The 14,198-nt window shown below is 44.1% G+C and overlaps 1 protein-coding gene across 5 annotated transcripts in view; it reads right to left on the bottom strand.

Annotated features, from left to right (window-relative positions):
- Nucleotides 1-14,198, bottom strand: part of LRP1 (LDL receptor related protein 1) — a 318,544-nt gene that overhangs the window by 73,218 nt on the left and 231,128 nt on the right. For all 5 annotated transcript variants that reach the window (XM_081851654.1, XM_081851656.1, XM_081851655.1 and 2 more), the window contains 8 exons: nt 11,518-11,667; nt 7,219-7,362; nt 6,686-6,811; nt 5,845-5,976; nt 2,529-2,663; nt 2,251-2,380; nt 1,340-1,466; nt 211-362 (listed from right to left, as the gene is read on the bottom strand). In XM_081851654.1, coding sequence (XP_081707780.1) covers nt 211-362; nt 1,340-1,466; nt 2,251-2,380; nt 2,529-2,663; nt 5,845-5,976; nt 6,686-6,811; nt 7,219-7,362; nt 11,518-11,667 — 1,096 coding nt within the window. The remainder of the gene's footprint in view (nt 1-210; nt 363-1,339; nt 1,467-2,250; nt 2,381-2,528; nt 2,664-5,844; nt 5,977-6,685; nt 6,812-7,218; nt 7,363-11,517; nt 11,668-14,198) is intronic.

Below are 14,198 nucleotides of genomic sequence, written 5' to 3'. Positions count from 1 at the left end.
GTAGACCCATAGGCTTCAGTAACTGAAGTCCACTGATTTTAGTGGGCCTTCTCTGAATACAACTTAGTCAGATACTACCCAAATTATCCAGCCATAATGAACGCATTCGCCATCTGAAAGGGAACAGAGCATTGCGGCTGTTGCAAAATCCTTTCAAGCATGACTCTGGACTCTCAGCTCTAACAGCCTTGGTAGCTCTGAGGCACAAACCTGTCACTCCAGTAGACGTAATCCTCAAAGACCGATACTGAGAACATGTCCATGTTATTATGAGGCAGGACAACCTCTCTCTTGTCCCCTGTCTCCAGGTCTATGCGTTCAATCTTGTCCGTCCGGGCATCACACCAATAAAGCTTCCCATCCTAGGGAGAGAGAGGAGGATACATGCCATCCATGTGGGTTACGCATCTGACTCACTGGAATGTTTAAGGGTTGTTTGCTAATGAGAATGTGGGACGGTGTGACTCCATGTGGGACAATCATTTTCTAATAGAAATCATCCTAACAGGAGAGTGATGTACAATTATCTCTGAAGGCCCAACTTTAATCAGAATAAGAATGTGTATGCTGCCCATCTGACTGGGTTGCCCCAACCACTCTAGGCAGCTCCCAACAGAATATTAAATACATGATAAAACATCAAAAATTAAAAACTTCCCTAAAGATGTTACAATTGCAGAAGCCTGGATAGCTTAGTTAGTTAGAGCATGGTGCTGATAATGCCAAGGTTGCAGGTGTGATCCCTGTCTGGGGCAGCTGCATATTCCTGCATTGCAGGGGCTTGGACTACATGATCCGCAGGGTCCTTTCCAACTCTACAGTTCTATGATTTCCATGAATTGGATCACTCAACCTTTTCTTTGTTTCTTTCACCTGTTCGTTTTTACTGGCATGCATCCACTGGGAGCTGCTGTCTGCCTCCAAAGGGGAACTGTGTAACCATAATGTCTGCTGAACTCTCAGGAATCAGAGCTTGGACTAAGCAGGAGTCCCAGCGGAAGGGCTTCAGTGCACTACATCCCTCCTCACCTCACCCTCTGACCAGCCAACAGACTAAACTATGCAAAACAAAAGCTTTCCTGATCTGTGCAAGTTTCAGAGAGCTGTCTTCCACAAATTCAGTTATTTTGATGTAGGATATATTTTCTCAAAATGCAGGGAGTCCTGCTTTGTTTTCACTCTGGAGGTGCAAAGATACATGGACCACCCCTGGCATAACTCTGCAGCCTGAGTGAGCCCCCTTGTGCACTCCTGAAACCTGCACTCTTGTTTCAGAGATTTCCCACTTCTCCTGCCATTCTTCTTCTTCTCTCTTGTGAACCTCAGCCCTGAGACATACCTCATAGTCAATTGAAATCCCATTGGGCCAGCTGATGCTGGTGTTGATTAGGACCACACGCTGTGTCCCATCCAGCCAGGAGCGTTCAATACGAGGGTACTGGCCCCACTCTGTCCAAAAGAGATACCTGGAGGAGAGGAGAGAGACGTATCACATCTTCAGCCAAGCAACTTAGGTCCAGTTCACAGCTGCATGTTGTTATTACCCTATTTGTATTGTTATTCAAAAATACCCTACCCTTTCTCAGAATTCAAACCGAGGTACAGTGTCTTCTCTCACCCCCACCATTTGGCCCCACAACAACTCTGTGAGGAAAATTAGGCCAACAGATAGATTGTCTTGGATCTGGGTCTCTTTGGTTCTAGTTCAACACTCAACCATTATTCTTCAACAGCTTTCCACATTCATCATGATGGCTAGTGCTGTATGAGTTGGCTGCAACAGATCATATACAAGAAACTGAATGTCCTTCTCACCTCACCTCAGATGCAAGGTTTTCCAGCAGAGACCCAGCAGACTTGCCTTTCCCAAACTCCAGCCCTTAACCCCAAGGGTGGGGAAACTCCCATCCTCCCTGACCACTGGCCACACTGGCTGGAGCTGAGGGAACCCATGAGCCCATCAACATCTGGAGAAACCAGATTCCTCACCCTTGCCTTAGCCTCTATTAACTCTCACAGAGAAATGGATTCTGAGCCTATTCTTATCGTGAGCATTTGCCATGTGCTCAAACCGACTACTTGGGAAAGGGCTGTAGCACAGTGCAAAAGGTCCTTGGTTTAATCCCCAACATCCCCAGGGAGGGACCCCTGCCTGAAACCCCGGAGAGCCACTTCCAGGCAGTTTTGACCAAGATGGACCGGTGGTCTGAGTCAATATAAGTCAGCTTCCTCACCATAACCAATCCTTACCCTTTCTCAGGGTGCACAGTGATGGCACGCGGCTTGTCCAGCCCCTGTGAGATCACCACATAGCGGAATGAACCATTGAGCCTGGCCACCTCAATGACATCAAAGCCTTGGTCGGTCCAGTAGATGTTTCCTGAAGAGAAAGTGGTGATTATTCAACCAGTTGTTCCTGCTCCAGACACTGCAGGAGGCTGGTATTTCCCCCCCCCCCGCCCCCCACCCAGCACTTCCTCATCCCTGTCTCTGATTGATGCTTTGATGTTAACTGCACACTGCCTTACCTGCGATCCAATCCACAGCAATGCCCTCCACCCGGCCAATGCCATTGGTCACCACATCTTCTCGCCATGTCTGGTCCCGCTTGGCCCGACTGATAGTGCTCAGGCCCATGTCCACCCAATAGATGGTGTCATTCTCTGAAGGGAGAAAGGAAGTGTGTTTTGGAAGTCAGGGGGAGAGGTTCAAGAGTGATGATATGCAAATCTGTGAGAATTATCCCTCTACAGCAACACACAGCATCCACCATGGTTCTAAGGCTCCCAGTTTCCCCAACCCCAGTTATCTGGTCCCCAAAAGCCCACTCCTTGGCAACAAGATCTAGTGCACTCAAAGCCCTGAAAGCAGAATAAATAGGTTTACTGAACTCCTGTAGCTCCACTGGCCAGGCAGAACCACAAGTGAAGGCAGCTAAGGGGAAACGGTGGAGAATCCCAGTTTTCAGAGGGTTAAGACAGGATAACTCTAGTTTTAAATCAACAGTACATTTGTAGGGAAAATATGCTGTTGGTTCAGCCTGGATGGAAAGTAAGATCTAGACTCCAATTGTCAGCTAAACAGGACCTTTCTTTAGGTGCTGCAAAGCCAATGTGACACAATACCAGCAAGCAGTTGTGGGGTGGCACACCAAATATGAAAAAGCACAGGGCAAAAAGTAATTTCTAAAATGTGTAAAATGTTATTAGAATGGGAAACAAATGATGAACTGGTAAAATCAGCAATGATACACTGGGCAAGGGATATAGGTCACAATCTTGAAATGTCGCCATGGGAGAAATTATGGATTACAGATACGACATTTACAGCATATAATACATTTAAGGAGACCTATATGAAAATGATGTATATTATTTGACTATGTAGAATTGGCAAAGATGACAGGAAAAAATAGGAACCAGACAGACCAAAAGTTCAACAAAGAATGGATATATACAGATTATATTTAAAAGAACATTGTTCCCATATGAAATCTTTGACATGCTTTGATTAACTTCTGCAGTGTCATATGCTACAAAGGTTACAGATAATTTACGATAAGTTAAATGTCATACAATATGCAGTCAATAAGGGACCCACGCTGAGGAAGATGGAAGTCTTAACCTATGAAAGAACTTTATTTTATATGTAATATTTTCTTTGTATTTGATGTGTTTTGTATTTTCTTTTTTTCTTTTTGTGGTGAATGGATGCAATATTTAAAAATCAATAAAGATTAAACTGGAAAAACAAAAAAGGAAAAAGGAAAAAAAGAAAATGATGTATAGATGTGTCAGGGAACTGCCATCGGAGCCAGAGGCGGAGGGAAGGCTCCAGAGGGATGCCGGAGAGGGGACCAGCAGGGAGAGAGGCAGCCCATCTGCTGGGAAAGGAAATCAGCGTAACACCAGGGGGTGAAGGGGGGCAGATGGGGGAATCGGAGAAAAGGCTCCAGGACCAGTGGGGAGAGCACGGGTACTCCGCTGCCCACATCCTCCCTGCGCAGAAGACTTGGCATCAAAGAACTTTTTTGCTGGAAGAAGTTCAAGAAACGCCCACTGACGGATTCTGCCAGCGCCTGAGACAGCCACGAAGTGAAGGGCTGTCCAGACAGAAAGGGTTCAACCAGGCAACCAAGCCAAGAGTGGCGGCAACTTACGCATGAGCAACCCCCTAGAACCATTACAAGATGGTATTTAACTCCTAGTAAACTGGCTAAGATGTATAAAACCGAATTAGATACGTGTTGGAAATGTAAGGAAGAGGGGGGTTACCTTTTACCATATGTGGTGGTCATGTAAGATAGTGAAAGCTTTTTGGGAAATGATTTATAATGAACTGGGTAAAAAAAATGATGAAGGTATCTTTTATAAAAAGACCAGAAGCTTTTCTTTTGGGAATAATAGGTTAAGAGGTACCAAAAGATCAGGAAAAAAAGTTTATGTATGCAATGACACCTGCCAGGAAGATTTATGTGCAGAAATGAAGAGAAGAAACAGTTCCAACCCACAAGAAGTGGCCGATAAAACTGACGGAGGATGCGGAAAAGGTTAAACTCACAACCAAGCCAGTGGTCAGGAATGATGAGAACTGGAGTCCCAACATCACATTGGCTAAGGAAAAAGAAAGAGGGTGAGGGAATCAAACTGACTCCAAGCCAAAGGCCAGGTGGAACAACTCTGTCTTACAGGCCCTGCGGAAAGAAATCAGATCCTGCAGGGCCCTGGTCTCATGAGGCAGAGCGTTCCACCAGGTTGGAGCCAGAGTTGAAAAGGCCCTGGCTCTGGTTGAGGCTAATCTGACTTCCTTAGGGCCCAGGACCTCTAGGGTGTTGCTATTTATGGACCTTAAGGACCTCTGTGGGGCAGACCGGGAGATCACACTCAACTCAGACTTGGAGAATGAAGAGACACCATGGCTTACTAGAAGCACAGCTGAGGACACACCATAGGAGTCCAGAGTTCAAAGCACAAATGTACAAATCCCTCAATTTCTCAATTTTCCAATATTCAATTCACCCCACTTCCACAATTCAATTTAAGCAAAGAACCAAAAACCTCTGCACAAAAATGTGTGTGCATTTTTTGAGTGCATTTCTCCTAATACATACATGTTAATACACTTTTGCCAAATATTAGAGATGGGGAAAAAATTCACTTGGTTTGCATTTTAATGCAAACCTAACCTAACCAATTGGTATCTCTTGCACCAATACACATATCAAAGTGCAATTAATGTATCTTTTGATATTTGCACTTCTCCAAATTCTGTGGTGCAGTTCTCCAACCCACAAATGTATACCCAAATGTGCACATTAAGGAGAGTGTGCATAAATTAGCAAAAATAATGTGCATGCTCACAAATGTATGGGAAAACTGCTTGCAAACAATGCAGCAGACGTTTGTCAAAATTACATAAAAAGATGCATGTAGTAGGAGAAATGTGCACAAAAATGTGTAAAAAAATGTAATTTTTTAAAAAATTGCAAACTGATGAAGAAATGCAGTGAAGATCAGAAAAATACGAAACTGACACAAACAGAAATTGATATACGCGCTTGCCCATCTCTACCTAACATACACATTTTGTGAGCAATTTCCCCTAATATAAAGCATTTCCGGTGGGGGGGGTTAAAATACTGAACTGCAGGACAGCAAAGTTTTGGTTCATGTATTTCATTCAGAAAGTGCAGAGTTAGGGAGGTCTGCATTCAAATGTCAACTGAATGAATTCCTCCCACACCCAGCTGCAAAGATGGAGGGGCTCTGGCCCACTCCCTCCCTTTTGTTTCTATCCATATCCACTCCGGACACAAGGGCAAACCTACTTTAAGCATTCACCTACCAGCATGGAAATCAATACCAACGGCCAGTGAAGTCCCAGAGACTGGCACCAGAGCATCAGATCTGTCATTGGGGTCCAGTGGAATGCCCCGGATCCCCTCATGCACAGAGTAGAGGAGGAAAGAGCCAACACCTGCATGGAAGAAAGAAAAATCCAACAGTCACAAACTGGAGTCTCAGCACAGGGCACACATTCGGCGCTTCCTAGAGTGCATCTTTATATCTTAGGGAGGAAAACTACCACCTACTCAGAGAAGGTAAAAAGAGAAGGGAATTCTGGAATATGTTCACTTTGCTGAACTATCTTGTGGAAAGGAAGGGCACATAAAGGAGGACCCCTAGTCCGTTTGCCTTTGTATGTATGCAGCCACAGCTGCCCTAAAGGGAGGATAAGAAACCTTTGGGCAAGTGGCCTCTTGAAGGCATTTTCTAGCCAGGCAATTCTGTGTTTTGCCCTTTGCATCTTAGGGATCTTCCACATTTTGTTTTTTTATTAAATGTACACCTACTATATATTTCATTATCTACACAAAAAATACAGTATGTGAGGGAGAAAAATATGTGTTTGGAAACACAAGTCTCCTATAGGAAGAGAGATCCAGGGTTGGCTGCGGAACCCTGTCAAATGTACATTTGCTGCCACATTGGTACACGGACAGCTCCATAATTAACCAGGGTAAACTCAGGGCAATTGTAGCTTGAGCTGCAAACAGTAGCCACCAGGTGGAGCTTTGCTGCACATCGCTCAAGATATACAGAGCAACACAGTTCCCAGGAGCCAGGCCTAACAGCCACAGACCACTCTCCTCAAACCCCACAGGAGTCAACTGGGGTCCCCTCACCTTCACAGGACTGCTGTCCACTCTTCAGGCTGTAACCAGCTGTACACATGCAGGATCGAGTAGTCTCTGAAGTAGGAAGGCACAGCTGGGAGCAGTCACCGTTGTTCACGCTACAGGGGTTGGTACCTGCAACAGTGAAGGTGAAATAATGGAAGTAAATGGGCACTACTGACACAGAGCCAGGCAGCATCAGGCTTCAGTTTTGACTGCCAGGTGACCACAGACATGACCATCTTGCTTCACCATGGGCACAGAAAAAAAGGGTGAACTTTATGGGCATGTTAAGAAGACAGTTGTACAAGGAACTTGAAGTGACACAGTGAATACTTAATGTGGTTGAATCAGCACCAAATCCAAAGCTTGGTTTCCTATGAGACTGCAGGCAAGATCTTTCCATACAGTATGTGAGCCTTCTCTGCTTCCTGAGTTGGAACACCCTGAGCCCTGATCAATGTTCACACTTCCCCACGATGCTTCTTCAGGCCCTCCCCATGCATGATGCCCCTTATGATCCGTGCACTCCAAGAGCTTACCATGCAGCTGAATGCTCTCATTGTAGATCTTCATATGCATGACCAGCGTGGTGCTGTTGCGCAACACAACTGCTTCTGTGCCATCCTTCTTGTTGCAGGTGCCCATTTTTTCTGAAACCTGATCAGCCCACCAGAGTTTATCATCTGGGAGAGAAAGAGATGAAGATTACGCAGCTTGCCTTTACAGGAAGGACATACTCTGACTGAACTTGACACAGGAATCACAAGCACTGTGGCCAAGCTGTGATTCACTGGCCAGATTCAGATGATCACATTTCAATAAACCAAGATATGAATGACCCTGTCTACCCTGCATGAAGCTGTTTTGCTCCAACCTTCACATGAGTGAGCCAGGATATTATTAGGCCAAACTTAAAACCATGGCTACACAGCCTGGCTTGTTTGGGAGCCATTAACCATTGTTTCCCAGGTTGTACATAATAGGAAACTATAGTTAACAGAGACTTCCAGTCTTTTTTCCCTGGCATGCATGAAGGAAGGCGTAAAGTGGTTGCATGAGACCATATCATTATTATCATCTTAACAAAGCTACTGACATCTCCCATATCCTGATCATAATGCTGTCCACTGACCCACATTGGAAGCAATTTACAAGACTCCACATGCCCCTGCTTTTCTACATTATCAGGTAAAATATTGTGCATTTTAGTCTTTGTGAGATAGTCTTACAAAGCGTTCACAATGCTTTAGCGTAATTCCCACCTGCACATAATATGAGTTAGTTTGGGACACAAGTAGTGCTGTGGTCTAAACCAGTGTTCCCCAACCTTGGGCCTCCAGCTGTTTTTGGACTACAATTCCCATCATCCTTGACCACTAGTCTTGCTAGCGAGGGATGATGGGAGTTGTAGTCCAAAAACAGCTGGAGGCCCAAGGTTGGGGAACACTGGTCTAAACCACTGCGCCTCTTCGGCTTGCTGATTGGTGAGCTCCTGTTGCTCTTTCCCAGCTTCTGACAACCTAGCAGTTCAAAAGCACACCAGCATGGATGACTGGCAGAATCCGAGACCTGGGAGAAGAGAGGATTGAAGAAGATTGGAAGAAATTTAAGATGTATTTACAAAAACATTGTAACTTGGTTGAATGTTAAGAAGGATGCTAGATTATAAAAAATTGGCCACCACTAAACTAGATTTGAATTCGATGATAAGTGAGATTAAAGAAAACATAAATTTTTTTGGAGAATTGCTAGATTATATTTAAATGAGTGGATATAAGACCGTAAACAAGTTGATAATTTGCTTGGAAAAACCTTTTACGATGTAAATGGGAGCGGGAGACGTGAGGGAGTCCAAAGAATTGATGAAACTACGTTGTGTTGGAAGTAAGATTGTTTATTATTTGTGTATTTGTATTCAAAAACTTTAATAAATATTTATTAAAAAAAAAAAGCACACCAGCATGTGTAGATAAATAGGTATCACTGTGGCGGGAAGGTAAATGGTGTTTCCGTGCACTCTGGCACTCGTCACAGTCCTTTGTGCGCCAGAAGCGGTTTAGTCATGCTAGCAACATGACCCGGAAAGCTATCTGTGGACAAACACCGGCTCCCTCAGCCTGAAAGCGAGATGAATTACACAACCCTATAGTTGTATTTGACTGGACGCAACCATCCAGGGGGCCTGTACCTTTTTTTTACCTTAATATGAGTTAATATCTTGCTGCTGGGGGGGGAGTTGCTCTGTTGTCTGACCTTCCCTTAAGAATATATTCAAGAGGTGTGCATGCGAACAATAGAAAGGAAGAATGTGGCGCCTCCCATAAAAATTATTTTAAAAATCTGCTCATTTTTGGTAACAGTGAGCAGGGAAATACACACAGCAAGGAAGGAGAGCATATTCTTTCTACTTGTGTATGTTTTTGCCTCCTCCTAGAAAACAGCATCTCTGAATTAAGCATTCCTAAAATCAATAGCCCTTACTTACTTACTTACTTACTTTCAATTAAATATACTTAAGGTCAGTTTGTAACTTGAAAAAATATGCCACACTAAACCATAAGAACAAGCCACAGCAAGTCTCAGGTTCAAATACTCCCCCAGCAATTCCTTTGACATAGCCATGAGCAGTTGGGAAACTTTTGCTTCTACTTTTTATCAACCACAGTTTAGCATATCATCTGAATGTAGCTAATGTAAACTATGGTTTGTTTAAATAAGCCAGTTTCATAATCCATGGCTTGAAGGTGACTTGTTTCAAACACAGTATAAAGGCTGTTGGTTCAGACTCTGCAACAAGCTGTGGTCGAGAAAGATGGACAGGGATGATGACATTTGGACGGTCCTGGGTAGGAAAATTTGGTGCCAAACTGTGACTTAGTGTTATATCTGAACTCTCCCATATCATTCAGATGACCACTCAGTGTGAGGGGGCACTGAAAAAGATTAAACCAACTCATGGAAGATAGATGTCTGAAGGGTTATTAGCTATGATAGCTAATGGAACCTCCATTCAGAGGTACCTCAGATTGTCAGGTGCTGGAGAGAGCTCTCATTTAATAAATTTGGGTTGATTAATCAAATGAGTTTTCCTTGATCTTAACTCATGCAATAGTTTTGAAGTAGGAAAAGATACTTGCTTTGTGTGGGATTCAGCTAATGAGCCTCATCAGTGGAAGCATGCACAAGGTCTTCTGATGGGGCAATGGCGCTTTCCCCCACTCTCCTCCTCCAGGGGGTTGCGAGAACTACCAGAACAGCGCACAGAGGGAGGAGATAGGGGGACTGTTCCAATGTTGAATTCCTCACTTTGCTTTTAGATCGGCATGAGGAACCCTTGACCCTCCAGATGTTTATAAACTGCAACGCCTATTGTCTTTGACCACAGACCCTGCTGCCTGGGACTTATGGGGTTTGGAGTCCAACAACATCCAGAGGACCATAGGTTCCCTGTCTCTGGATTAAAGGGTGCCTGTACATGTCACATCATGTGCCACCCCTTTGCAAGAGGTATTTCCTCCTATGTGTAAGAGAAGGGGAAATGCCTAATCCTGGGTTGTGCCCACCCACAATCTGTAGATTCTAAAAAATACTTTTTATCCAATTAAATTCTTTAAAAAATGTCTTGCACAAATAATCAGAGTGGCTTTTATTTCATTAAGATGGGTTTAAATGATTGATGCAACTGACTCAATGATAAAAGTTCACAGCCCTACCAAAAATAGGAGCCAGCCATCACCCATGTGCCTGGCTTGGGCATTGCTGGAGGCATCTGGGAGGCTGTGGTTAGAAATATTACTACTACTACTACTACTACTACTATGAGGTCAATCTGCTGTCCCAAAACCTCTGTCCCAAAGCCCTGCCCTGATGACACCACTGGTAAAACCCATTTAGCATTCAACAAAGATCCTTTAAGCCTCCATTTCTAAACATCACTGCTGCAGCAGCTGTGTCAAATATGATGGCTTCCTGGCACTGGTGTGTGCATGCATGCATAGAACAGGGATCCTAGATGAAGCACGACACTTTAAAAAACACTGAAAAAAGCTAAAATAAATGAGAGGAATTCAACGTAATGCTAAGGTTCCAGCTTGCCAGACAGAATGATCTCCACTCTCCTCCCCCGTGCGCTGTTTTGGGGGTTCTCTTGCCCCCCTCAGCCAATTTCAGGGGTGTGGGGGAAGAGGGAGAAAGCCCCATTGCACAAGCGGAAGCCCATCTTTTGCAGTGCCTTAATAGTATTTGATTTATAAAGTACCAAGTTTTCATAAACTACAACTGATGTTAAAATGGAATGAAAAATAGCCATCAAACATATAAAGGTAGCTGCTTAAATTTTAAAACAAAATACAGCAGTGGGATCTTCATTTTACAGTTTAATTGCTTCCAACAGATATTATAATGAGAACAGGTACAAAGATTTAATGATGTGAACCAAGGTCTCAATGGGAAAAGTGGATTTATTTCTCATTATAAAACTTGATGGAAGGAAATTAATGTTTATCACTTTAAGGATGAAGGTGGCAGCCTATGAAAAATTCATACCCTTTGCAAAAATAGCTAATATTCTATCTGGAGGTAGAACAGCATCTTCTCAGTAACAGAAAATTGCTGCTTAATTGTCTGAAAATTGCAATGCGTTCAAAACAGAAACACAGACTTGAGAGAAAAAATGTGTGCTGTGCATTAAACAATTCACATGCATTGTACCTCCCCCCCAAAAAAAAACAGCCAATAGAAAAGTCCATGGATATGCTGCTTATATATGACCCTCTTCTCATTGTTGCTTAACAGACTGCTGTAGCAATAGCTCCCAAACTCAGCACTGTGACTCTTACCCATGATAGCCAATGCTGTGGCCTTGCGTAGCTGGTTCTTCATGGTCTCCAAGACCTCCAAGCCACTACCATCCAAGTTGCACCTATTGATGGTACCACTACCAGAGCTGATCCAGTACAGCTTGCTTTCCTGATAGTCAATGGAGAGCCCTGTTAGGAGAGAACAGTCCAGCGTGAAGGAGGAGCAACAGCATCATCAATGAAATCTGCAGGTGTTAATTACAGCCTGTGAATGTGCATTAGAGATGGGCAATTCAGACTAATTGCAGTCCATGTCAGTTTCATGTGCATTCATTCATAAGTCTGTCCACATCCAATTTCTACACTAACACATTCATTTAAAAAAACCAACCCTTATTTTGCCCTGTCCTTTCATTTTTTAAAAAATACAATTTTTATTAAAGATTTTCTTGGGTTACAAAAGTATGTGCATTGTCTCTATTTTCACTTCATAGAGTCTTTTTTACAGATCAGTTACAGTTGATGTGAGACATTTATGTTGTATACAATGTGAGGCTGGGGAGAATAGGGGGGAGAAGGGGGGTGGTAAACTTACATTCTTTTACTTAGTGAATGTGTGAGGTTTCTGTTTCAGTTTCACTTGGGTAGGTTCTCCATTTTAAAGTTGTTTCTTTAACTCAGATAGACTGAAAACTTATCATAATAAATGAAAGTTTTCAGTTCACTCGTAGAAACTGTGAGATAAAGCCACCAACAAACAGAAATGATACTTGGGATATGTGAATGTATGTTTCCCACCCCCCACCCCCCACCCCCCGGCAGAGGGTTGAAAAGCAAAGAAGCAAGATCAGGGGATGGGGGATGGTGAGGTGCGAGAATCAAGCTGAACTGTGATGTAGGCATTTTGGACTTTGCTATTTAATACACAGAGACTTGGGGCCTATGTCCACAGCGCCAACTTCTCTCACACCTCCCCTTTTCCTATTTTTGCTTGCTGCAATCCCTGGCCAGGATCCTTTGCAGATGCATATCATTCCATCCTTGGTGTGGATGTGGATTAGAGTGAGTGTGCCCAGGTAGGATAAATCCTTCTCTCCAATTCCTATTTTCTCCTTTTTCAAGTGTAACTTTCCATTGGGGAGAGGCCAGTGGCGTAGCGTGGGGGGTACAGGGGGGGCCAGCCGCACCGGGCGCAACATCTGGGGGGGGGGGCGCTCGCACTCGCAGCTCTCTGCCCCTACCTGGCTCACTCACTCTCTCTCACTGCAGTGCTGGCTGTGTGAATCCGATCTGAGCTGCCGGGTCGCCGCCCACTGTGGAGGGGGAGGGTGCCAGGCGTGCGTTGCGGTGCGGAGCGGAGAGAGAGCGAGGGAGGGAGGGACTATCTGGGGGAGGGACAGTGCAGCGGCTGCCCAGCGCAGCGCTGAGCGCAGGAGAGAACCACACCCAACCAGCCCAGGCAGCAGCAAGAAGAAGCTGGCAGTGGCGGCGGGTTAGGGGGTGCAAATTACTTGCCTTGCCCTGGGTGCTGACAACCCACACTACGCCGCTGGGAGAGGCTACTAAGTTTACACTAGGATAGCTAATGTAAAATCTGGTAAGGAAACAAAGCTTTTGAACGTCTGCTTTTGGTCCTGTTTTTTGCCAATATGTTCCCTTGCTAAGAAAGATCCAGGGCTGTGTGTCACAGGTTTGATCACATTGGCACACACTTTTTGGTTTAAAAGGTTAACAATCCTGTTCCGATCCCCAAACTGAGTCATAAGACTAGAGATGAGTTTTTTGCAGAATTCAGAGAGGGGCTAGATATCCAGAAATGACAAGGAATTTGCAATATGAGCTGAAGGCCACAGAAAAGCATGACTATTTCTGTGAGGGTTGCACTGGTGTTTTGAGCTTTGCTGCAATAAATTTCATGTGTGGCAGCACATGTGCACTTATTCACAGCAAAAGAGAAATGTGTACCTCTCTTCGAAGGTTGCCCATAGTTTCCATTTCTCTTTTTCTGTGAATACATGCACAAGAATTAAAACTGCAAAAGCCACCTTTTGCAGTTTTAATTCTTGTAAACTTTTATATCTTAATACACTTCTTTACAATCTGCATTGTATATTTTTCAGGACTTTGCTTTTTATTCTGGTTTATTATTTGTTACTGTATTTTGTACTTTTATCATTTGTTGTCAGGTGAAGCTGGTTTTTATCTAGATTGCAGGCTGCTTTGTGGAGGAAGTTCCCCCCAAGATGGGGTATAATTTTTAAAATTTAGTAAGTAAGTAAATAAATAAATAAAATGAACACAGAACTAGAGAAAGTGAACTGAGTTTTTTGGCCCACAGAAACCTGATAAGTGAAACAGACACACAAATACTAGGAGGGGACACTGACAGATGAAGGTGGTTGATACCTGTTGTGTGAAGGTATTACAACCTTTTCAGATGCACTAGAGCAGAGTTGGGGGAACTGGCCTTCCAGATGTGACTGAACTACAATTCCAACCTGCCCCAGCAAGCACGGTCAATGGACAAAGAGGACTGGAGCTCAACAACTTCTGGGCGGGCCACAAATTCACGACACCTACACCAGAGCTGTGATTTTAGTGGGTTATGTTGGCCCAGGGTTATTCCAATCATCACACACAGTCCTAGAAATGGAAGTGAGCCAAGAGCTGCATCATTCAAACTGACACCAACATGCTAAGGGGGACCAGTGGGTTCTGCC

This window comes from Podarcis erhardii (assembly GCF_964252035.2).
Source record: "Podarcis erhardii genome assembly, chromosome: 2".
Taxonomy (NCBI): Eukaryota; Metazoa; Chordata; class Lepidosauria; order Squamata; family Lacertidae; genus Podarcis; species Podarcis erhardii.
The sequence above is the reverse complement of the archived record's forward strand: the minus strand, read 5'-3'. Positions and strand labels throughout refer to the sequence as shown.